This window comes from Apteryx mantelli, chromosome 16 (assembly GCF_036417845.1).
Source record: "Apteryx mantelli isolate bAptMan1 chromosome 16, bAptMan1.hap1, whole genome shotgun sequence".
NCBI classification, from domain to species: domain Eukaryota; kingdom Metazoa; phylum Chordata; class Aves; order Apterygiformes; family Apterygidae; genus Apteryx; species Apteryx mantelli.
Window position 1 is genome coordinate 12,351,304 of NC_089993.1, and position 23,485 is coordinate 12,374,788.

General features: G+C 39.1%; 2 protein-coding genes across 4 annotated transcripts in view; one reads left to right on the plus strand and one right to left on the minus strand.

Moving 5' to 3' along the window:
- Positions 1-336: 336 nt before the first annotated feature.
- KNOP1 (lysine rich nucleolar protein 1) lies at positions 337-11,323 on the minus strand. Of its 3 annotated transcripts, none has more exons than XM_067306130.1 (5): positions 11,284-11,323; positions 8,541-9,960; positions 3,641-3,709; positions 3,055-3,132; positions 337-689 (listed from the first exon to the last, which is right to left on the minus strand). In XM_067306130.1, exons 2-5 carry the CDS (start codon positions 9,957-9,959, stop codon positions 378-380), a joined length of 1,878 nt encoding a protein of 625 aa, XP_067162231.1. In that variant the 5' UTR covers position 9,960; positions 11,284-11,323; the 3' UTR covers positions 337-377. The 3 variants fall into 3 exon arrangements, with proteins under 3 accessions (XP_067162231.1, XP_067162233.1, XP_067162232.1); XM_067306132.1 differs by lacking the exon at positions 11,284-11,323 and adding an exon at positions 10,659-10,792; XM_067306131.1 differs by lacking the exon at positions 11,284-11,323 and adding an exon at positions 10,066-10,205.
- IQCK (IQ motif containing K) overlaps positions 11,314-23,485 on the plus strand; it is a 47,521-nt gene continuing 35,349 nt past the window's right edge. Inside the window, exons 1-4 of the mRNA XM_067306136.1 lie at positions 11,314-11,453; positions 13,142-13,197; positions 14,957-15,095; positions 17,172-17,269. Of these exons, the coding sequence (XP_067162237.1) occupies positions 11,405-11,453; positions 13,142-13,197; positions 14,957-15,095; positions 17,172-17,269 (342 nt within the window). The 5' untranslated portion in view covers positions 11,314-11,404. The remainder of the gene's footprint in view (positions 11,454-13,141; positions 13,198-14,956; positions 15,096-17,171; positions 17,270-23,485) is intronic.

Below are 23,485 nucleotides of genomic sequence, written 5' to 3' on the forward strand. Positions count from 1 at the left end.
ACCACTCACTCAGTGCAAAAATGTGAAGATTTTACCAAATACTAAATTCCCTTTGAATCATTAATGTCGCTAATTATGAAATCAGCATCATAGAAAAACATTTATCAAGCTGCAGCTTGTTGCAGGCTTTGCCCGTGCATCTTCAGTCTTTGTTGAAGGCTCTCTCTTGCCTTGTAAAAAGCATTGTAAAGGTTTCAAAAACTTACTGTTCAGCTGAAGTGAAGACCCAGCTCCACAGACAATGCAGCATCCAATCGAAAACTTGTACTGCAATTACCTCATAAATCAAATTTTTAAACATTTTGTATTTTATTTCAAGTAAAAAAAGCAAAAAAATTTTGCTTGTTGAATTTTAATTCTTTTTATTACTTAAGAGTTTAATCTTCAAGTTTTATAGATCTAGATGAGTATTTGTCTATGTACACTTTTTTGTTGGCAGCAGGTTGGAATCCAAGACCAATTCTTCTGTGTTGCTTCAAGTCCATTGCTTTATCAAATTCCATTTTCAGGGCCTGCTGTAACTTCTCCTCCCCTTCCCTGTTTAGAGCCATGTTCGGTTTGTTTGTAGTCACTGAGAGATCTTGGATAGACACAGAGCCCTTTTTAAAACCCCCCATCAGTCTAAGAAACTTCATTCCTCGGTCAGGACTTTGAAAGGCAGCTGTACTCCACTGGCCAAACTTTGCATCCTGTGAAATAAAACAAAACAAACACTAAAATTAAATAACACCAAGGCTAAGGAGCACAATGTCTGGCTGTGTAGCTTGAGAACAGAATCAGCTACCAAAACTGAGGCAGGACTGGCAGAGCTAGGAAAGAGTCATTCCACTTGCAGTACTTACTGAGGTATCTGATAAAAGGATGACATAACCCTGCAGGAGTGCATCTACATTTCAGTTCATTTAGCCTGGAGACAGGGTTTAATGCAGTTTCAGAATCGCCCTCCCCTCTGTAGAGATCTGACTTTTCTGCTCTCTGGATAGTATTTACCTCAAAGAGCAAGACCTTGCCCAATCATTTCTCTTATTCTAAGACAATTTTCAGACTTAATCATCTGTCTCTGTCACTTCTTAGAGCTACCTTTTCATTTTCCTGCTGTCTAGTTAGGTAGTTGTTGTCTCCAGCAATGTTTTGTTATGTTAGTTTTGGAGACAGCACTCCATCTGGTCCATATGCTTTAAGTAACAATTACGTTCTCATCCCACTAATTACCAATTACATTACAAGGGTGCAAAACTGAAGACACATCCTTAACCAAAAGGATTAAACATAATACTCTTAACCCTCCTGATCCCTCTCAGTTTGCCATTCATTATCTCTGCTCTTCACTGGTTTCTTTGGGCCAGTCCACTCCTTCAGGATTTTTCTTTTGTCTGCACATATCGGTTCCTCTGAGAATACAGGTAATATCTCAAGTAAATCAAAACTCAATCATTTGTGTTTGTGGATAATCCAGAATACATCATATGATTTAGGAAGTTTATGAACTTTTGGCTTACCTAAGAACATGCTTCATTAGCTAAAGATCTTATTTGATTCTTAGGCTAGGAGATAAGTAGTCATTTCTAACTGTTTTTGGCAGGACTGCTACTCCTCTATTTTTTCTTTAAAATTGGGGGTGACATTAATGGAAGAACATTTGATCATTAATTAAAGTGACTGAGCTGACTACATCAAAGGAAAAAAAGTGAATTTAGTGTTGTGTTCATATGAGCCTGAAATCTTTCCAACTGAACAGTTGTAGCTTGCATGAAACAGTCATTCCCCCCTAGACAGCCAACATGACACACAGTATGCTACACAATATTGGAGGCAAGCTGTAGCAGGTTTTCTAAGTTACAAAAATGCAGGGCTAGAGTATCCTTCAATATCACAGGCTAGAATACTTACTATTAAAAGAAAGTCTTCCATGATAATTTAGTATTTTTACCTTACTCAAAGACAAGCTGCTGTAAAAGCCCTGGTCTCTTACACAGGCACATACATACACACCCATTTGTTCTCCCCTTGGAATGGGAGATGGATACCAGCATATATATATATATATATTTTTTTTTTAAAGTGAACTGCTGGCAATCACTACACAGAGCTTTTGCTGCAGTATTTCCTGCTTACTCTTTGTGAAGTTCATGAATTAGTTTTCATAGCTTCTATTCTTCAGGGTACCAATAACCAGTAACAATTCCGCATCAAAGAACTGGGATTCCCTGCCAAAGATGTCATTTTTCTCAATGACTTCAGAGCTGGTTAGATAGTTGCAGTTCCAGAGCTCTTGCATAGTCTGCCTCCCACTACACAAATTTACATGAGCTGTTTCTGGCATTTGTCTGAGGTGTATTTCTACTTTCCAGGCATACTGTCAGTGAATAGTTTTGTAGACAACTAAGAACCCTGAATTATTTGTAAAGCTTTCTCTCCTCCCCAATCTCCTTACTCTGCTAAAGGCTACTGCAACAGTTACTGATACGTTACTGTAAACCTGTCAGGACACAGGCTGAGTACAATGCAAATGCAAAGAACAAAGAAACATCTTTCAAAGAGGTGGAGGGGAGATGTAGAAAGTGAAGAGAGGATTGACTGTAGGTATTGCATGCATGCACTGTAAGTTGTCATCCTGTCCATCTTTCCAGTTGCATCCCCACTGCTGAATGTCTGCAAATTCTTTCAGATAACAATACAGATAAAATTCAGTGACAGCTATATCCATGGTCTAGCATTATCTGTATTTCACAATAAGCAGAAAATGTTTTTGTAGCAATTCATCTTGGCTAATTCTCCAGAGCAGCCACAGAAAATGTTGCTTTTCAGGACTGATGATGGGATTTAGAGCTCTGCACAATTCCAACTGCTGTTGTAGTTCACTGGTCTGCTCCCAGACTCTCTTGAGATTGCACTAATTTGTTCTATAGCATGACCTTAAATTTACAATCAGAAGGAAGACTGATGTGCCAAGCCACATACATGATCCGCATACAGAAAAGAGTGCAGTGCATTTTCAGAAAGTAGCTCTGGACACAATATTTTTATCAGATCAAGGTCTCATTTTATACATACCGGTTCCACTTTGGTACTGAAAACCTTAGTTTTGCCAGATTCTCTATCGATTTCTTCTTGCAGAGCTTGCCGTCTCACCTAGCATGCAGAAAAAACAGCAAAAGGGCTTGTCTTCTGTGCATTAATTGACAGTTAATTTAATTCACAGTGAAAACATGAGGGAAGAATAAGATGATTAGATACCTTCTGTATTTTAGAAGAGTAATTAGAAGGTTGCATTTTATCCTTTTATATGCTCAACTCCAGAACTATGCTTTTTGTAGTGGTATTTTAAATGAACATTTGCTGTACCAAATATGTTTAATCCTCTAACTGCAGGTAATAGCTACCCTGAAACTGCCAACAGTGAAGAGAGGCAAACAAAGGCGTATTTAACCTAATCATCCAGTTCAAGCCTTCTGACATTCACTGGAGCTATATATTTTGGACTTAGCCCATGGAAGGTACAGTACCTTTTAAACAGAGCTCTACACAGTGCAATTTTGGCACAGACTAACAAAAAAGCACAACTTCTTTTGTTACAAATTCTATGCATACCTTAGATGCTGAATTGCTTTAAATTTTACAGAATTAGGACAAAGCATACCTTGTCTATATTAATTTCATCACAGTTTCCTTTTTTTTCCTGCACAATAGTTACATCATCCACATGTTCCTGTAAAACAGGAAAAACTTGTATAAATATTATTATCCATTCTGTCTGTTACAATTTACATAGCTATGTCCCCAAGCATAAGAACACTGAGCAATATGGTAGTAGTACTTTTGGGCAAGAAGAAACAGTCAAATCTAAGCTGGAAATGCCAGCTAAACCCATGCATTTCTTTGCAGAGATTTTTCTCCAAGAGGGAGAGATATCCACTGAAGGTTTGCACAACAGAAACCTGGGGAGGCGTCATCCTTTTTTGATAAAAAGCCTAAGGGCCTTTTTAAATCTGTATGTTGAAAAGGACCTGCCAATATCATCAGAACACACAGTCAACTCTGCAGGCAAGGTCATTTCAAATTAAACAGTTTTGTAAAGTTAAATTTACATGCAAAATGAGCAGAAAAAGGAGTGAAAGTAAAAAATAAAATAAAATCTGTAATAAGATAATGCCCCCTCTGAATGCACAGAACAAGCTTGATGAAGTATGTGGGTCCCACTGGCCGCTTCCACTACAAGCAGAACAACCAAAGGCAGCTGCATTGTGCTCAGACTGCACAAATGCAGAGTGGATGATGGTCCCCAAGGAGCTTCCAGTCTGGAAAGATAAGGAGTAAGGGGAGAAGCATGATGCATCGTGTCCCCTGCAGTGGCAGCAAACAGTGTGCAAGCACCACGGTTGAGAGGGAGGAGCAAGAAGATGATGTTAGAAACGGAGCAGGTAAGGCAGGAATGGAAGGGGCAGGGTCCGAGAGGAGCCAGTTCCTGGTAACTTCCACAAAATGCAGCACTTCAGCAGCTTTTGCTCCCACTGGCTGGAGTTTCTAGCTCATTGCCCTCAACGCTTCTTTTTCAAATTTTTAATAAGGATAAGATTCTGGGGCCTCCGGTATAACAGGATAAGTAATAAGTTCACGACAGTGGTAAATTGGAGCCATAAGCTTTCAACCAGCCTGGAAAAGGTGGTCAAAAGGAAGATCTATTGATGCAGCTAGCACAATAACCCAAGCATGAGATAACCAAGGAACACTAAGACAAGGAAAAGATTTGTTACATACTGCTGTCAGCAGAAGCTGCTTTTATGTTTTCAAGGGTTTACAGTTTTCTTTAAGCAAAGCCATTAGTGATTTAACTCACTTTCCAAAGCTACCTTCTGTTCACTGATTTTACATACACACAAGTACATCCACCATCAAAAATTAGGAGAAAAAATTCTGTCTGTAATAAAGAGAGCTCATTCTCTTAACTTAAAAAGAAATACCCAATTTACTTCTAGATGACCTGGTAGTGTCTTTTCAGATCTCTTAAAACAAGTGGAAAAACTGTGGTGACAGGATTCTGCGAACAGCTGCAATACGTTTTTGGGGTTTTTTTTTTTTTTTTTTTTTTTTTTTTTTAGTTTGCAGGGTAGGTGGCAGACAAGCAAAGAGGACGTGTGCACCCCCATCCTTGCTAATTCACAGCATGTTATTGGCCTACTGAAGATTACCGAACGCCAAGAATTAGCAGGATCAAGCCTCTCTGGGGGTGAGCCAACCTCATCTTCCCCCGAACTTCAGAGGAGAACATTAACACATTGTGGGATTATGCTATCTGCAAACAAACAATTTCAAAGAAGTAAACTAAGTCCTGTAGCACAGGAGATATGTTTGCTGTATGCGTCAGTTGATTCTCACTGGACTCTATACCAGTAAGAAATTCCCTTAAAAATGAGGCACTCCAGGCTTCGTGGTAGCATCTTTGCTGTGAAACAAAGCGCGCGTTCATACAAGGGGAAGGCGCAAGGGACAAGAAGACTGCATCTGTGGGCCTTCTGGCCTTGCGAGAGTCACCACCTAAGCACAATGCTTGCCATTAAAAAGATTTGTTCATTCTCATAGCTATTTCCTTTTAAAGCGTACAGAAGAACTGTGAGAAGTTCAAGACCCCAGTCTGTTCCCACAGGCATCAGTGGCAGTATTCACTGGAGCGAAAGAGGCCTGAGCCTTGCCCGCCCACAGCTGGCATATGTTCCCTCCCACATGTGCTCTGCGCTGCTGGCCAGATGAATACCTACGCAGGCTGCTGGTATTGTGCTAAAGGTGGTGCAGTCAGACCAGCAAAATGAGAGAATACTAGCAATGCTCAACTAATTATTAGGAAGACGTTTTTTGAAACTGTCAGCTGTATTTTCACATCTTAAGGAACCAACTAGAACCCCCCATACAAACCAAGCTATGTAGTGACTGCAGTAAGATTACTTTTCACGCATAACAAATTCATTGTCAGTGCAATCAGTTCTCAGGTACCTTCACTTTTCCCACAAATTTCTATACATTACCACACAACAATCTCAGAGGTATTATTTTGCATGTTTTGTATTAGCTATTTTTTTGCTTTCTCCAGCTTATTTCAACCTCCTCCTTACTCTGCTGAGTAATGACATTCAATAGGACAAATGTGAATCTTTGATATTAAGTGACTATCACTCCACATTGTCTAGAGAAACCTGCTACTTTGCTTGCTGCAGAAACCCAGGAGAGGATTTTTCAAGGAATGCAGCAGTACTTATGACACACTGTAGACGGGTAAATGTGTCAGGACTGTGACACAATTAAATGCAAGACTGACATTATCAGCAATTTATTCTAGTAATGTCATTTGGCCTAGCCAGAACTAGCTTTCTTCAGAACCAATTACCCAGACTTTAAATCTTGAGAATTTCTCTGAAGTCGTTTTTATTATTTATGTATAGAGCTGAATATGGAGAAAAGAAACAAAACATGCATCACCCTACCCCCTTCTCCTCAGTTGTTTGCAAGGCACTTGCTGTGTTTTCCATCATAATTGGTCACCATCATCATGCAATTGTACTTGTCATTCTAAGGCTTATCTTGCCTCCACACACATGTGAGCAGCTGCAAGAATCCAAATAACGTCTAACAGTCTCAACGAGGCAATGTCAATTTAATTAGAAATTATACCCCAGCAATAAAACCACCTTGTCCTTTGAAAGGTCAAAAGGAAAAACCTAAGTAAAGAAGCCCAAGCATCTGCTTACCTACTGATAAGCATACACGCTCCCAACACAAACCTTTGTGAAAAAAGCCCATTTCTGTATCTCCATGAAAGCTGAAGAACCTGTTTATATACTGAAATCTATATTTAATTATTAGTACTAGACCCCAGAAAGTTTAAACATTTCTCCAGAACATGAAGAAACCACCTAAGTGAGTGTATAACAAGGCAGAGCACACACTATGGAGTGCTAACAGACTTAGCAAACATTTCTAAGCTTCAGAGGTAATTTAAATGTTAAACCATGTCTAATGAACCTGGCTTTCAGCTGGAATCTAGTACACTGATTTGGGGTGGCAGGGGGGAAGAAGGATGGGATTTCTTTAAGATCTCCACATATCTGTTAGATTGGGTGGTAACCTACATACCAGCATCTTCTCCAGGAAGGATGGAGGTTTTACCTCTTTACACCGTGGAGCTCTGAGCTAGCGGGTGCAAAATTAAGTAGTGAGGCAGCAAGTACCGCTGCCCGCTCTGTCCCTAGCTTACAAAAATCTCCAGTGATGGTTTATTATCCAGTGCCTATTTCAACATACTAAGCATTCACAGTTCTCTACCAACACCAATTGGAGCTCAGTTTCTCATTACCTATGCAAATAAAGACAGCCTCCTAATGACTTGCAACCAGCTTTTTTTTGAAAGGTGTTTAAGCACCTAAAGATAGGAATAGATGCCCAATGAATTTTTGTGTGTCTCACAGCTTAATTCCCAATGACATCAACATAGATTAGGCATGTACGTGCTAACTTCAGACACTCAGCTTTAAAATGTGACACTATCAGAGAAGAAGGAAGAGAAAGTTAAAACAAAACCCCTCACATCTTAATAGTCTAATTTTCAAAAAATTAGAAAGAAGAAACCCCTGTATTTCAAATCTTTCATTTTTTTTAAAGACCTCAAACAAGCATTTCTGTTTTCCTTGTTATCACACCAATTCCTCTCTGTGTATTTTTCACCACAGAAATGGCAATACTCTAAGACTCTTGGATGGGATTTCCTGTAACAGTCAATCAGTCTGGATGTAGTTCCAGTTACTTTGAGTTTTAGTTTGAGATTTAGTTCTCAAATGTATTTCTGTCTTACATACATTTTTTTCATTAAAAATTTGTGTTTGAGTTTTCATTTAGGATGTTCTCTAATATTTTTCTATCAGAATTTATACATCGATGTTTTAGGTCTAGTCTATACTTAGGATTTTCTCTAAAGTTTTGTCCAAGTTAGACAGTACGTTTTGGCTAAATTTCCCTCGTTTCTAACACTATGCAGTTCCAGCATCAGCAAAATCTTGAGGGGAAGAGCCTGACACACACACACAGCTGGATGTACTCATGATACCAATATTCGCTTAGCTGCTCAGAGTAGATGACATGGTACTAAAATCCTGGCCTGTATGAGCTTTGCCGCTCACTTTGATAACAGCAACTGTAGGGGAGATAGGAGAGAATTTATATGACTATAGATACTAGTTTTGTTTTTGCGCCAATTCCTGCTAGTAGTTATAATACATGATTTATGCATTTTATATTTTTGCTATTGAAACACTAGATGACTACAGCAGTAGGCATTAAAAACACTGTTCTGTCTTTCTTCATTGCTATAAGCTGAAATCAGTAGACTGATCCTGCGTGCTGTTTCTCACACTCCGGAGGAGGCCCGCCACTCTGCCGACCTAAACGCAACCCAAGGGTCTGAGCAGGCAGAACAGCTCACAAAATAGGAAACTGTCCACCTAAAAGTCTTTCAATTCTTTAGCAGGAGGGTGCAAAGATAGCCTCTTACTTACCAATGCCTCATTTCCCGTGTTTTCTCTTTTGACCTTTTTCTTTTTTATATTTGCTTTTGAACCTGGTTCTTCAGCAGAATCCTGTTGTACTTTTTTTCTTTTTTTAGTTTTTTTGTCAGAGAGCAGATGATTGTAATTACATAATACCCTTTCTACAACATCCCCTGTGACACATTCAGCTAGCTTGGTTCCACTCTCCTTGTTCTTTTCATTGCTTTCCAGTAGCATTATTTTTTTGCTTTTAGATGTGTTGCCATCACTTATAGCAAATATTGAATCAGTTGTTTCCTTCTCTTCTTTTTGAATCTTCTTTTTCTTTTTCTTCTTGGTTACATCATTATTGTCCTTGATATTCTTTCTGCCTTTTTTTCCAGAAAGCTCTTCTTCTTCAGACTCAACTTCTTGCTGAGTAGGAAGATACTCATCAGGAACTCTATGACTGTAGTCCTGATTATCTTCACATATTAAAGAGGAAACATCTTTGCTTCTCTTCTTCTTCTTCTTGGCTGTCTCTCTAAAACTTTCAGAGTTCTCAATGTTATCCTCTTCCTCTTTATTCATGAATGTAAACTCCTGGGAATTCTCTCTTTTCCTTTTTCTGAAGTCATTTATTGCAATGTGGCTATCATGAACTCCAGGGATATTGTCCTGATTACACATTAGTGGTAAAAAGGAGGCAGGCTTATCTTTTTTCTTCTTCTTCTTCTTTCTCCTCACATAACTCTCCCCATCATTCTGGACAATATCTGTTCCATGGTTTTTGCCAGTAACATCTTTTTCTTGTGACATGTTTTTGGTTTTTTTTTTAAGATGTTTTTTTGATTGTTTTTGTTCAGTGTCCTGGTAGTCCTCTAATGCTAAAGAAAAAATGCCTTTCTTCTTTTTCTTCTTAGTTACTTCACCATCCCATTCCAAATTCAAAGCAATGTTCTTTCTGCTTTTCTTGAAAGCAAATTCATTTTCCTGAGTACCAGCTGTATGATGATTCGAAAGGCCTACATCACTACTCTGATTATTCTCCAACGATAGGAAGGAATGACGTTGGTCTTTTTTTTTCTTCTTTTTGACAATTTTAATTTGTTCCTCTGATTCTTCTTGTGGTTCTAGATCCAGATGGCTTTCTACATTCACCAAGCTTTTGGAATGTGCTTCTTCCTGTAATTCAGTGCAAACTTTCTTTTTTTTGTTTTTCTTCTTCTTCGATTTTAATTGGTCTAAACATTCATCCTCTTTTAAATTTTTCTTTTTCCTTCCTTTTGTTTTTGCCTTTGTCTCAAACCAGTCATCATCCTCAGTTTTAATGACACTTTGATCATCTTTCTCAATTTTAATGATAGTCTGGCTTGCACTACTTTTCACCTTTTTCTTTTTCTGTGCAGTTTCCTCATGAACTTCTTTTCCCTTTTTCTTTATTATCATTCTGAAAAACACAATAAAGATGTTAGTGCACAGGTTTGACAAGATGAAGGAAGTCCTGGTCTGTTTGATCTTCCTTTATTCTGTATATTCATTATTCTTTCCATACCTCTGATTGTTCCTAACAGTCTTTTTCCAATTTCACAGCATGCTTTTTGTGATGGAGGTAATAAGAACTGTATGCAGCACTGAAAATACAACCCACTGCAGTGGTGAAGTGACGATTTTTTTGTCTTGCTCTTTATTGCTGCCTTGGTAATTCCTAACTTTTTATCTTTTTGACAGCTGCTAATTATGACATTTTCACAGAACTATCTACTCTTTAAAGATCCTTCCTAAATGACAATGACATACACATATAAATACGTCAATTGATATCTACAGTTAAGGTGTTTTTTTTTTCCATGTATAAACCACTTTGCATTTATTTACACCGTACTTCCATCATTTTATTGCCCAGACACTTAGTATTACAAGATCCTTTCAAAGCTTTGTTATTACCTTTAATTTGTTTCTCTTTGCTATTTCACATTTTTGCTATCCCTTTCCTTTTTCAGGACATTTATGCTAGGAACAGGTTACAACACAGACCGCTTTGGAAATCCTCTGCTAATGCTCCCCCTCCCTGTGCTCTGAAACCTATTTATTCCCACTTCGTTTCCTATCTTTCAACCACAATTAACCGCAGAGGGATTCACCTGCCTCAGGTAAGGCACCCTGTTAAAAGGCTTTACAGGAAACCCGGGCGCGCCCCGCCAGCGCCGCGGAACAGCGTGAGCAGCGCTGCTAACGCCGCCCCGCACGGGCCCCGCCGCTCGGCACCGCTCGGGAAGCGGCCCATCTCCAGCGCCGCCGCCGAGGCGGGATCCCCGCGCGCGGGCAGCACCCGCCCCGCCGCCGCTCCCCGCTCGCGCTCCCCGCTCGCGCGCCCGGCGCAGCGCTGGACCGGCGGCCGGGCCCGGGCGCCGCAGCGGGGAGCGGCGGGGGGGCAGCGCTCCGGGCGGGTCACGGCGCCGCCGCCGCCCGGCCACGGCCCCCGGGCGCCCCGGTCCGCCCGCAGCGGCGCCCCTGGGCTCACCGCCGCCGTGAGGGCCGGGGCTTCCCCGCGGAACCTGCCGCCGCCGCTCGGCCCCGGTCCCCTCCTGGCTGCGGCGGGGGCAGGCCGCGGCGAAGGCCGCTGCGGGCCCGACTCTCGTTAGGCGCCGGGAGCGGCTCCGCCGGGCCGCCGCGGGGGGAGGAGAGGGGCCGCGGGGCGGCGGCGCGGGCCGGGAGGGGGAAGGGGCTGCCCGGCCGCGGCGGCCGGTGGCGGCCGGGCCCCGCCGCTTACCTGCCGCGGCCACGTGCGGCAGCTCCGCCCCGCCCGCCGCGTGCCGACCCGGAAAGAGAACGCGCCCGCCCCGCCCCTCCCCGCGCGTGGCGGCGGCGGTTGCCGTGGCGACGCGGGCGCCATGGCGGCAGCGGGGCAGCCGCCGGGGCTCTGGGAGCGCGTGTGCGCAGGTGGGAGCGCGGCCGCGGATCCCCCCGCCACGGCTCCCCCCGCCGCATCCCGCAGCCGGGGCGGCCCGGGCTCCGCGCCCCGCGGCCGGGCGGGCGGGGAGAAGGGGGCGGCCCCGAGCGGCCTCCTCAGTCATGGGGGGGAGGGGCGGCCCCGGACCGGACCGGACCGGACCGGACCGGACCGGACCGGCTCCTCCGCGGCGGCCGGGGGCGGCAGGCCCGGCCGCGGGCTCCCTTGCGCGCTGGAAACGGCAGAGCCGGCCCGGCTCCGTGGAGGTGGCGGCAGCCTCTGCCTCAGGGGGAGTTTTTAGAAAGCGCCTCTCACAAGCGGGAGCTTGTTCCGCGCCCTTTTTGCTCTTCAGCGTTACGTTTCCGTTTAGTGTCTTCGTTTCCCGGCAGAAATATATTTTTGTATTGTGCCGGTAGGGCTGAAAGTACTCGGTTTAATATCCGTATAAGGAAGCGATAATATCACTGCCTCTGTTTTATGGTGCAGTAGCCCGGTTCCTAAATGAATCCAGCACTGTGGTCTGCTGCGGTAAGGGAACTCGATTATTGCCTTGTGAAAGCAGGTGATGGTATTATCGCTACTATCATGCAAGTTTAATTAATACATAATTAATAAGCTTGTTTGCAGGCCCTAATAACAGAAGTGTTGGTCTTTTCCCGAGATCTGCAGTGGTGACTGGGACCACTAGGAATGTTCAGGAAATTGGGAATCCGGCATTGATAGTTCTGTGATGCCTAAATGATGTTTTCTTTATTTAACAGTTCATAATGCCCTACAGTAAAGTAGGTATTTCACATTAAAATGGCCATTTTTAATGTAGGCGTAAAGTTGCTTATTCTAATGTGACTCGACAGAGGCGTCTGTACTGCATATGGAAGTAGTGATGCCAGTAAATCTGATAATTACATTGGTAGAATTATAAGTCTGCTTGTTTTGTCTACAAGAATCTTCTCCTGTGTTGTGTAACCTGTAAGTTTTTTATATCAGATCCATTGTCCTCCTTCTGTAAGAACACATTAAACTTAGAACAGGGGGATGAATGATATTATATATAGAAATCCTGAAGTTTGCATGAACTCTTCCCATAAAATGCTGTTTTGCATGTAATGTGACCCCATTTTCCTCAGTTTTCGGTCTGATTTAATTTACAACAAATTCCTCCATATTTTCTTTGTCTTTTTTTTTTTCTTACCCTGATTCACTCAGTAATCTATGTGGGTCATGTACTGCTTCTGCATTTCCATTTTTTCTTCTTCAAAAGTGGAGACAGTAATACTTATCAATGTCCTAGGGATTTAATTGCTTATAGTGGAATCCAAGTTGAAAAGCACTATTATATGCTAGTAAAAAGAATGACTAATTCCATGCAAGCATCTGCATTTCACTTACATTAAAATATTTTTAAATATGATTTTGGATAAAAATCTTTTCTTCAATAAAGGGTTCCTTTATTACTGAGAACCTCGAACTTGAGTTAAAGCCAAGACAGGAGACTTTAAAGTTTACACTTGCTCTAACTCATTAGATCCAATGTTAAACAAGTATTTAGCATGCAGTGGTCTTTTTGTTGTTTCAAACCAGAATAAGTAGCTTTAGAAAGTAATGTTTGTGTAGAAGAAAAAATAAATATTTGTTTTTAAGTCTTTTGGATAAATGCTGTGCTTCTTTTTACTTTCAGAGTATGAAGCAGAACAACCTACCTTTCCAGATGTTTATGAATCAAAGCAAGAATCTGTGAGTATAGTTGAAGCAAAAAAATCTTCACAGGGCTGGTTTTAAAAGTTTTTCAGTAACCAAATGGGAAAATTAGGTACCAACGGAATAGACTCATTCATAAAGTTAAATGAAAACAAAACTACATGTTGCAAACAACTTCTGTGAATCAACAAATGTAATATTCCACAAATTATTGCTTTTATTTAAAGCAACTTGGGCAATACTATCCTAAAATTAGATTACCAGCTGTGTTTGGTTTGTGCATCTCACTGTCTTTCTGCTGTGACTATCTGCTGTGACTCTGAAGTACTCAAGGATCTCTTTGCTGTGGTGCTGCAAGCAGACTGAGTACTGAAATGGGCAAGAAAGAGGGCTGCAAGCGTAGCAAAGGAGTTATGCCCCAATTTCACATATGTGGCAGATTACTTAGATGTGGCTGTTGAAATCAGCAGCGTTATACTTGTTCAAATTTGTTTTAAGTCTAATTTTGGCCAGATAAATTAATTCTAGGAAAACTTGTTTGGTAGACAGAAGCAATACATTAAAACTTTTAAGAAAGACAAACCTGTTTAACTCTTTGTCCCCGGCAATTCTATGAGCAGAGAAATTAATTCTTTTGGGCATCAGATACAAAGTTGATTTTCATTTAAACTAGGCATTTTGTAGACATTTTATCTTATTACACCTTATTTAGGTTACTTTATCACTTTAAAACTCATGATTTTAGAGGTTAAATTGTTTGACAGTTGGTCTGGTTAGACATTTATAATGTATCCTGTTTCCCGAAGTGTAATTAGCATCATTACAGGCCGTTATTAAATTAGGATAGTAAATGCTTCTTGGGGCGTTGACCTGGGCATAATATATTGATCTGTTTGAGCTTCTCATGTCATAATGGAATAATAAACCTTTTCATGTTAGTACTTTTTTTTTCTAATTTCCAAAATAATCTGTTTATGAATCTTGCATATGTTAAAAAGGAGTCTATGTGCAGTCATCAACATGCAGTATACTATAAGTTTTGTGGCCTGATCCTACTGCCTGTTTTTCAGCAGCAGGGAACTGTGCTCATAAATGCAAATGAATTCTAAAGTGAAACTGTTTAGGGCACATAATTACTGTAACAGGTTTTCATAGCAAACTAATGGTTCTTACATTCTTGGGTAGTAAGAGGTATCTGCCTTTCTCTAACAGGTGTAGTTCGCTGTCTCTTAGGAGTACTATTCTGGCTCACTGTTCCTAAAAACATACCTAAAATTGTGGACTCACCTTTCTTATGGTATGAGTAATTGTTTCTGTGAGGGGAAACTTAAGATTGGGATTTGCATCTGCTTTTAATTTGTCTCTCTGTGCTTTGTTTAAAAGAAAGGTTACTTTTCTTTAAAAGTTGAGTGTCAAGACTTCCAAACAATGCAGAAACACATATATAGACTTCTGAGTGGAAAAAATGCTGGTTCAGAAAACATTGCCATTTTTAATTTTCAAAGAGCTACTATTTCTTAGAATGGGTAAAAAAATATTTTAAATTGTGACATCTCACCGTATTATTTTAAAAACAGCTATGTACCTTCTGTTAGGCTTGGATGTTTTTATGCTGCTGGAAACTGAAAAGTTTATTTTAAAGTACTTAGAAAACACTGAAATCATTTAATACTTTAATTAGAAATTATAAATGCATTATTTTTTTTACCTGACCTTACCTGACCTGACCTATTGGCTTCTATATTTTTTATAGTTTGGCTTGGAAATGTACATGAGTTACATTTATCTTGGACAGGTGTCTTTGGAGGCAGGAGTATTGCAGCCATTATGTTTGGAACAATTCTACGCAGCCTCTGCAGCTAATACTGTTGGCCAGCGGTGGCTTTCCATATGCAAGGCAACTACCTCTTCAGAACCACCTGATCCAAAAACTTGTAAGTAAGTGTTTATTATCTTGAGTCCTGCTGTGATTATTTTTCTTGCATTTGACAAGGAATGTCATTTCTTGAATTTAAAGTATTAACAGTTACAACACTTTTTCCTAAGTGAAATTTGCGTAATTAGTCCCCTAGTTCTTTAAACAGGGAGCCAGCTTTGCCCCTTTGTCAGTGGAAAAAAGCTCAAATGAGATGGTACACACATTAGAAATCAGTAGCAGTGTCTTGCAGTTAAGATAATTCTGTTCTCTTATTAGTGACTTTTTATTTAGACACTTAGAGAAGGACAAGCGTTTTTTCCTCTAATAATGCCAAACTAAGATCAATAGACTAAATATATAATTGAGTCTGAAAACTACTTTCAAAATATTATCTTTGTCTATCTGATCACAAATTAGAATGGAAACAGCCTCTAAAGTTCTATTCTTCCGTTTTTATCCGTCTCTGTACCTCAAAAAATTCACCAAGTAGCAATGTATTTTTCTTTCAGCCCTCCTTATGTCTTTTATTCCTCACTTTTTTCCATCACTTCTCATTCTGTGTTTATTTTCTTCTCTGCCATTCATTCTTGCTTATTAGGAATTCCTATTGTTAGTGAGAAGGAGCGTTACCCTCGGCTTTTATATATATAGCATTCTTCCAATTATGAACGTTTTCTGGCAGCATATGAACCAATTAAAGGTATGAAGCAGAGAATAAATTCAGTGTTTCAGTTGTGTTCTGACAGAAGAGAAACCTTTTGTAACTTAATCTTTACTGACTGCACTGAGACCTGAATGCTTACTGCAGGGGCAGGCAGTCTGACTTTAAACCGAGGACAGCATTTCAGCTAATAAGCCATCCCTTCTTGTCTAAGATCCTAAGAATTTTTGTTAGTCTTTTAAGATTTCTAAAGGTATAGCAAGTCTGTAGAGTGCACTGTGATGCTGAGACTCCTGAGCTAGCAGTGACCTAACCTAGTACGTTGACGTGGTGCAGTGTAGCACATTTCCAGAGGTACCAACTCAGTACGTCTGTGTTTGTTCCCCACTCCTCCCAAGCTAACAAGCTCAGTTTTGTTCTCCCTTCTGAGGGAAGTACTCTTGTGGCTTCATTTGGTGTCATGCTCCCTCTTATGCTCTCTCTCTGGCTCAGTGAACTTGAGTTTCTCCATATATGATGCCTTCAACAGAAGGGATAGAAGAATCCTCCACTTAACCTGGTTTATAAGTTTGTAATGAAAGGTCTTGTTAGGGAAGATGGAGATGTGAGGAAAAGCTGGGAAGGAAATTGGACTTGAGTCTCTCCCTTGGGCATGTTTTTAACCATTAGGCTACATATAGAACATGAGCAGTATCACTGCTGTTTTTTGGTGAAGGTGACTGCAGCTGCTTTCTTTTGTGTGGATCTCAGCGCTGTCAGTGTGCGTTAGCTTACTCTAAGTACGACAAGTAGACTTGCGCATAGGGGCAGTGTAGTCAAAAATAGGAGAGAGGTGCCAGCTCGGACATCCCTGCCAAGGTGGCAAAATTGGGTATATAGAGTAATATTCAAATTTCCTGAGGAACCGGCAAGTGGAAAGTAATTATGAGAAGGAAATCAGGGTGTCACTGAAATATAGTCTTTGTTTTTTCCTCCATCTAGAAGTTTTATGACCAACTATATTACTGCAGTATGTAAAGGACATGAATATGGATACCAAAAGTAGTTTAGCTGTAACAGCACAAGAATTCAGTGCAGGCTAATTTACTTTTCTTCCTGTCAGGGTATATTAGTCCACATTGCTTCTCATTTCTGTAGCTAAACAGCTTCTGATGCCTGAGTTAACTAATTTAAAACTAAGCCTGACATCTGAGGCACACTGCAGTTTGCAGTGTTGACGTATCTTTAGTTTGAAATTTACTCAAGTTTATGTTTTCTTGGCTGAAGAAGAATGAAGACAGATCTGTATCTGTATCTAATTTGAAAGAATCTGTGCCTGGTTCAAGCTAAGATGGTCCTGATAACTGATATTTAGTTTACGTTATTTGATGTTTGTCTTTTTGTGAAATCTAAGTGCTTATCTGTAAGTGAAGACTGTACTGTTTTACCCAGGTTCTCCTCAAGAATACTTAGAGTATTACATATTTCCAGTACTTTTACCTGGAATGGCTGAACTTCTACATCAAGCAGAGAAGGAGAAGTGTTTTGAGGTTAGTTCTTAGTTTTCAATTCAAATCATGGGCAGGAAATGAGAGCTTTTTATTTCACAGGCTGTATTTCATTATTTGGTCTTTCACAAGAAAGCCAACCACAATAATACAAAATAACATATCATGTGTTGTTTTAGAACAAGGCAGTCCTGAATGTTCTTTTTTCAGTAATTTAGAACAGACTGCATACTACACACATTTGATCAATATGACAATCTAAATCACACCAAGTCTTCCTTAAAAATCCAGTTGTATCTAGCCTAAATAGTGTTGTATTTCAGAGAAACAGTATTCCTTTCAGATTATTGCACATTGCTCATTTAAAGAGAGTGAAGCAGAGAGCTTGAATTTTATTTACTACAATTTACTGTGTTGCTCAATTATTTTACCTGGGCTGGCATCCTAAAATATATGTTATTTGTATTTTAGCTTTTTAAAATGCGGTATAAAATTCCATTTAAGTGGAAGGTAAAGTATTTAGCATAATGAGCTTATAAAGACAGTACTTTTTTATCTTTATTTGCTACATATATATGTATATTAGTCTCTGTGTGTGTGTGTGTAAACATGTATGTAGAAGGAGACTCCTCACTGTATGTTGGAATGTTTAAAAATACATTTGAACTGGTTCAAAATAAAGCTGATTGTACCATCACAGTCTAACACACAAACCCCCAGCAATAGATTAGGAACTGGGAGTTTGTGGGGTCTGTCATCATTTCTGCCATTTTCTCCAACAATGGAAGTAATTTTTCTTCTGTATGTCCTACCTTTTGTCCGTCTTTAACACTTTTCAGTGTAAAGCTTCCCTATATCTTTATGCCTGCATCTGAGCCCCATCTTACTTGCAGTGTCATAACATAAATAGCAATTGATATAAATGGCAATGATTTTGGTACATGTGATACATATCTGAGGAATGCAGCGTGGACTCTTGGGGTTATAGGCTAGAATGACTGGTAGGTGAGGAAGACTTTGTGTTACTAGTGGATTGTTATTCATGTCTTGATCTATCTCCACTTCAGCTACTGACAGTGACCTCCTTTTGTGTGCCAGCTGAACGCAGGCCTGCGTATGTGTGATAACAGACACTGTGAAACAATTCATACAAATTACAGGTGTACTATTTGCCACTGACCTGGGCATGCCTGGGCACAGCCAAAAATACACAAAACTTTCCATGCTTCAATGGACATCCCAAACTTGGCTTTCAAATTCAGATCTGTACTTTTAATAACAGTAGGTTATTACAGTAGGTTAGGATGAACCTTGCAAAACTTAGCAAAAATGGATGTGTCTAAAAGCTGATTGGTTTATAGATTTATAGATTTTATATTATATGAGATATATATAATCTGTGATTAATACTGTGAAATAGGAAAGTGGTTAATCTACATGGTATTATGGAATGACAGCTTTATACATCATTTCTGCCATCACATTTACGTTATCTATCCAAGAAAGGATTGAACATATATATTATTCATCACATTTTTAATGAAATTTATATTGATTCTATTTTTTTTTTAAAGGAGGCACATCTTCTTTAATAGAAAAAGGCATGTCTTAAAGTTGTCTTAAAATACAGTCCTTAATAGGTCTTACATACTTCTGAAGAATAAGAGGCAATAAAGTAGTACTTAATACAAAGATATGAGATTTCTTAGAAATAGTTCGGTTTCAAACTCAGCACAAGTCTGAGCTTACTTTGTCTGTTTTTAGTCTGAGATATTTTTTCAAAGATTCAGTACCTTGTGGTATATAGTTTAGGAATTATTTGTTCTGCAAATAGATTTTGTATATGGATCTGTATGTGTTGTTTTATAATAAATTAATAAAAATCAAATGTGAAATTAAACAATTTTTTCCAATATTTGGAAACTTCACAAAAATGAGCACATCTTATCAAAAAAGACACTAAGTGATTTTTGCTGTTAAAGGGAGAAATGTCAGGCTACTAGGGAATTAGGTTTAGGAAAGCCATATTATGTCAGATGATTGTTTTTCGCTGTGACATAATTTCTTCCTCTTTTTGAATAATAACTAGTAAAACACTAGCTCTTCGTGCCTGACATACAAGTGAATATTTGTGTTATTTTCCATTGTTGTCCAGGTGCTTAATACTTGGATGTTCTGTTTCCTTATTTGACTTAAATACATAAGCTCTAATTATACTTTTGATTCATAAGAAATGTATTGTTCTGTATGGGTTAGAAGAAAAGATCATGGCCCAGTTTGCATTAAAATGCTTAGAGTAATGACTGGAACTGATTTTTGCGATCAAACACAGAGCCCTTGGAAAACCCAGAGAAAGTTAGGGAAAGGGAGAAAGAATCTTCTGATGCACACACTGGAAGATAGCTTCAAAAAATAGAACTGAAAGAAGAAAGATTCATGGAATTCATGAGAGAACAAGAAAGGAACATGATGAATTATGATTAAGGTCGCTGAAATCGTGAAGGATGAGAACAGAATACTGGGTTTGAATTTTGGTTAGACTCTAGTTGTTAAAGCCTGTCAAGGCAGCTCCAACAGAATAAACCAGTGGAAGATAGATTGAAGAGACCCTGGAAAAAAGGTAGGAACAGCAAAAGTGATTGCAGCCGGTGTTCCCTGAGCCTGGGAGAAGAAGGGAAGAACAGCAAGGGGGAATGAAGGACAAGTTTTTGATAAGAGGAGAGGGGCTAATTTTTGTGTTTTGAAGGGGAATAAAGAAGAATGAGAAGAGAATGAAAAATTAAGTGAAAGAGTTAATTAGAAATTGAAATCGGGGTAAAGGAGATCAGGTGATAGGACCAACAGAGGAATTCAAGGAAGAGAGCAGACAAGACATTCATGTGTGGTAAGGGAGAGTTGTGGAATGAGAAGGGAAAGTCAGGAAAGGGAAAAGATTATGCTGAATGTAGTCATTTGTATAGGAAAGAAATCTGCAAGATCTTACCTGAAAAGTGATACAGAATTATAGGAACGTAAACAGTTAATGCGAAAGAGACTGTTTTAAATTATGTAGTGCATTTGAAGAATCTGAAATGCAAAAGCCTTAAAAACAACAGCCTGCTAGATATATTTGCAGACTTCAGACTGACATAAATACAAGAACAATCTGCAGAAGCTTCATTTTTAAATTAGAGATGAAAGAAACCTATTACGTCACCCAGTGTATTCCCTTGCTGAAGTTGGGTTTTTTTCCCCTACCATAAGTTTTCCTGTCCTTTATCCTATCTGCTGTCAAGTGTCTCAAGGGAAAAGACTCTTTTCTTAGTCAATTCTCACAAGAGAAAAGATTTAACGCATTCTTTTTTCAGAATTAAAACTCAACATTTAAACATGTTTATTACCATAACTCCAATTCTTCTTTCTTGTTGATGATCACAGAAAGAGGTTGCTGTAGCAGACTCTCTAATGAAATATATTGAAAAGTATATTAGATAATGGAAAGTGAATGAAATAATTTTCCCTAATGACTTCTTCAATCTTCTGATCACCAGTATTTTTGCATTGTTATTACCAAACGTATCATATAGAAGATGAAAAATGGGAAATGAATTCGGAGTATAAATAGTTTATAAACACATCCGCAGGTTAACAATGCACATTGTGCAGATATTTCCTGTGTTTATCCTGATTTGTGTGGCATTGGAAGAATGTGCCAAAGGCAGGTCAATTTATGTCATTTTTTCCCTTCTATAAAGGTCGGCTGCTGTACAACTAAAGATTTCTTTGACTAACAAAGAGAACAGTTGCCTGGAAAGAATAATAATAATAAAAAAAAATTTCAGATGGACTGAATTCCTTCCTGATAAGTTCACTGGATCTAACAGGGATAAACCAAGTTTAGTTCCTTCAGTGATAACTGGTTTGATTGCACTGTTTTGATCTGTTTCCCCCCCTTGCAAGGGAAAGAGCAATTTTCTTAAAAGAGAATAAATTACAACTGCTAGATTAAATTGAATTTTATTGTCAAAGCATAGAATTTATTCAGTAAAACAGTTCACTGCCTGATGGGGCCCAGTTTAATGCTGTGATTTAGAATAACCATAGTATAAATGAGGAGGATCAGACTCTGCTATTTAATTTCAGATTCAGTTCAAGTCAGAATTTGGCCATTTGACATCTAAAATAATTTGTAGAAAGCTCTCCAGCAAACATGTTGGTCTCTTAAAGCTTAGGTGTTTAGCTTCTAGGAATAGTATCTGGTATTATCATGACAAGTGCAGGGAAGATTTGTTAGGGAGATGTACGTGTTTCTACACCTCCAAGTGCTGTAATAGAGCTGTACATGAATCTGGAGGCTTTTGTTATGAAGCAGATTATTAACACACACAGGGTTCAAGACAGATAATTGTTTTGCAATGTTCTGTTCTTCTTCTTTTTCTTAAAGCAATTCTCTTTTATTTCTGTGGGAGTCAGATTATATGTCTACCAAAGGTAAGATTCACCTAGAAAATTCAAAGCTTTCTGGGATATTTTCTAGGGAATGCCATACAATCTAGCTCTAAACTGCACATTTGTGGTCCCCTACTTACATGAATACCTTGTATCCTTCACTGTGCAGTCAGGACCTTACATGATATTCTGCATCCACTTCACTTGTGGCTGAAATAATACATTGACACCCAATTTATGCCATGCACTAATTCCCTAAACTTTGAGAGAATTGTGCCATGCAGAACATATTTTTTTTCTGCCTCTCTGTTCACATTCCCTATTACATCATATTCGTGCAGCGCAGGGAGAACCATGGATTAAGGTGGTGAAGATAATGCATAGAATAAAGTCATCCTTCATGCATCAAATCTTTCACGCATAAACTTTTCCTAGCAAGTGCTAGTAATGCCTTAATTTCTTACATTTTAATCAAGACTCCAACCTCTTTCATGACATTTAGCAGTTTCACAGAGATAAGTTCTTTGTGAAGTGTTTTTCTAAAAAGCAGTGATTGCAGCTGAGTCTCCAATTTGACATGGTAAGCATTACTTTCTGGGTGGAGACTAGGTTTTCTCTTACTTAAATAGCTGCTATTTTGATAAAGCATTCAGTGTCTCTGTTCCACAGTGGCTTAATGTCTTTTAGTGCTCATTCTCTGACTGTGTATACCTGCAACACATCTAGTATGAGAGGGAGGCCAAAAGATACTAGCCAAGCTCTCCTGTCATTCCAGCCAGTAGTCTAGGTTGTATTCCACACATCATGATTACTCTGGGTTGTGAATAAGCAGAATAAGAATCTACACTCATTTGTGCAGCAGGATGGAGCACAGAAAGAAAATCTCTGGGAAAAGGAAGACCCCAATCAATTTTGTATTGATCAAAATTCATGCTTTGAATTTTGCCCTCAAAACTTATTTTACAGAGTACAAAGCAGTCAAGCTAAACGGGTCCTGTCTGCATGAGTCACTAAGGAGAAGCCTCTGCAAAGCATTTTGCAAAATTGCCTTTGGTGGTGATGAAGTCTTAGAACTAGAAGCAAAGGATGCAACTATTTTGCTCCAAAGTCCCAGGCTCTGGACCTTTTTACCTGATTCTTTGTACTGTCCATGGTATCTGTGGTTGGGGATATACATAAGCTTTGTTTCTGCTTTCTGCTCTGGACCACCCAACAGATAATTTTCACTAGGCAGCCATGCAATACTCTTGTATGTGTGCTTGAACGTGCACAGTACCTCCAAGCTGATTCCAGACAAAAGAAAAACAATATTTCATCCATTTTCCTTCTCTGCCTTGAAAACAACAAAGTATTTTAAATATGATAATAGAACAAAATGGGAAATAATATGCAATGTATTTTCATCCGTCAGTTCTGTTAATTTCTTTGCAATGAGATTGCCACTTAGAAAGAATACCCTTCAGAGAGATGTTATAGGTATACTGCAGCAAATATCAATTTAAATATCAATTATATAGAGAGATATTTTTATATATTTAATATTTATATATAATTTTATATATTGTATAAATATATATTCATATATTTATATTTGACATTTAAATATCAATTTAAATATCAAAATGTGTAAAATTTTTTCACTCATTTTTAGATTTGGCTTGAAAGCATTTCCAAAAGTGAAATTTCTATAATTTTGGCTGAGTCACTGACTGTTGGCCATATCAATATTAAAGTACACAGAGTAATGTACTGTATATTTTATTTAATAAAAGCAATCAGTTTGGCTTCTGTTCCTCTCCCCTAGTAAAAACATGTGACCAAGCCAAAGAT

What these genes read in the sequence shown, in the direction of transcription:
- KNOP1 (XM_067306130.1), bottom strand. Translation starts at nt 9,959, where the DNA reads ATGATAATAAAGAAAAAGGGAAAAGAAGTTCATGAGGAAACTGCACAG. An exon ending in ACACGGGAAATGAGGCATTG is followed by an intron (nt 3,710 to 8,540) that starts GTAAGTAAGAGG and finishes CCTGTTTTACAG; the next exon opens with GAACATGTGGATGATGTAAC. An exon ending in ATGAAATTAATATAGACAAG is followed by an intron (nt 3,133 to 3,640) that starts GTATGCTTTGTC and finishes TCTGCATGCTAG; the next exon opens with GTGAGACGGCAAGCTCTGCA.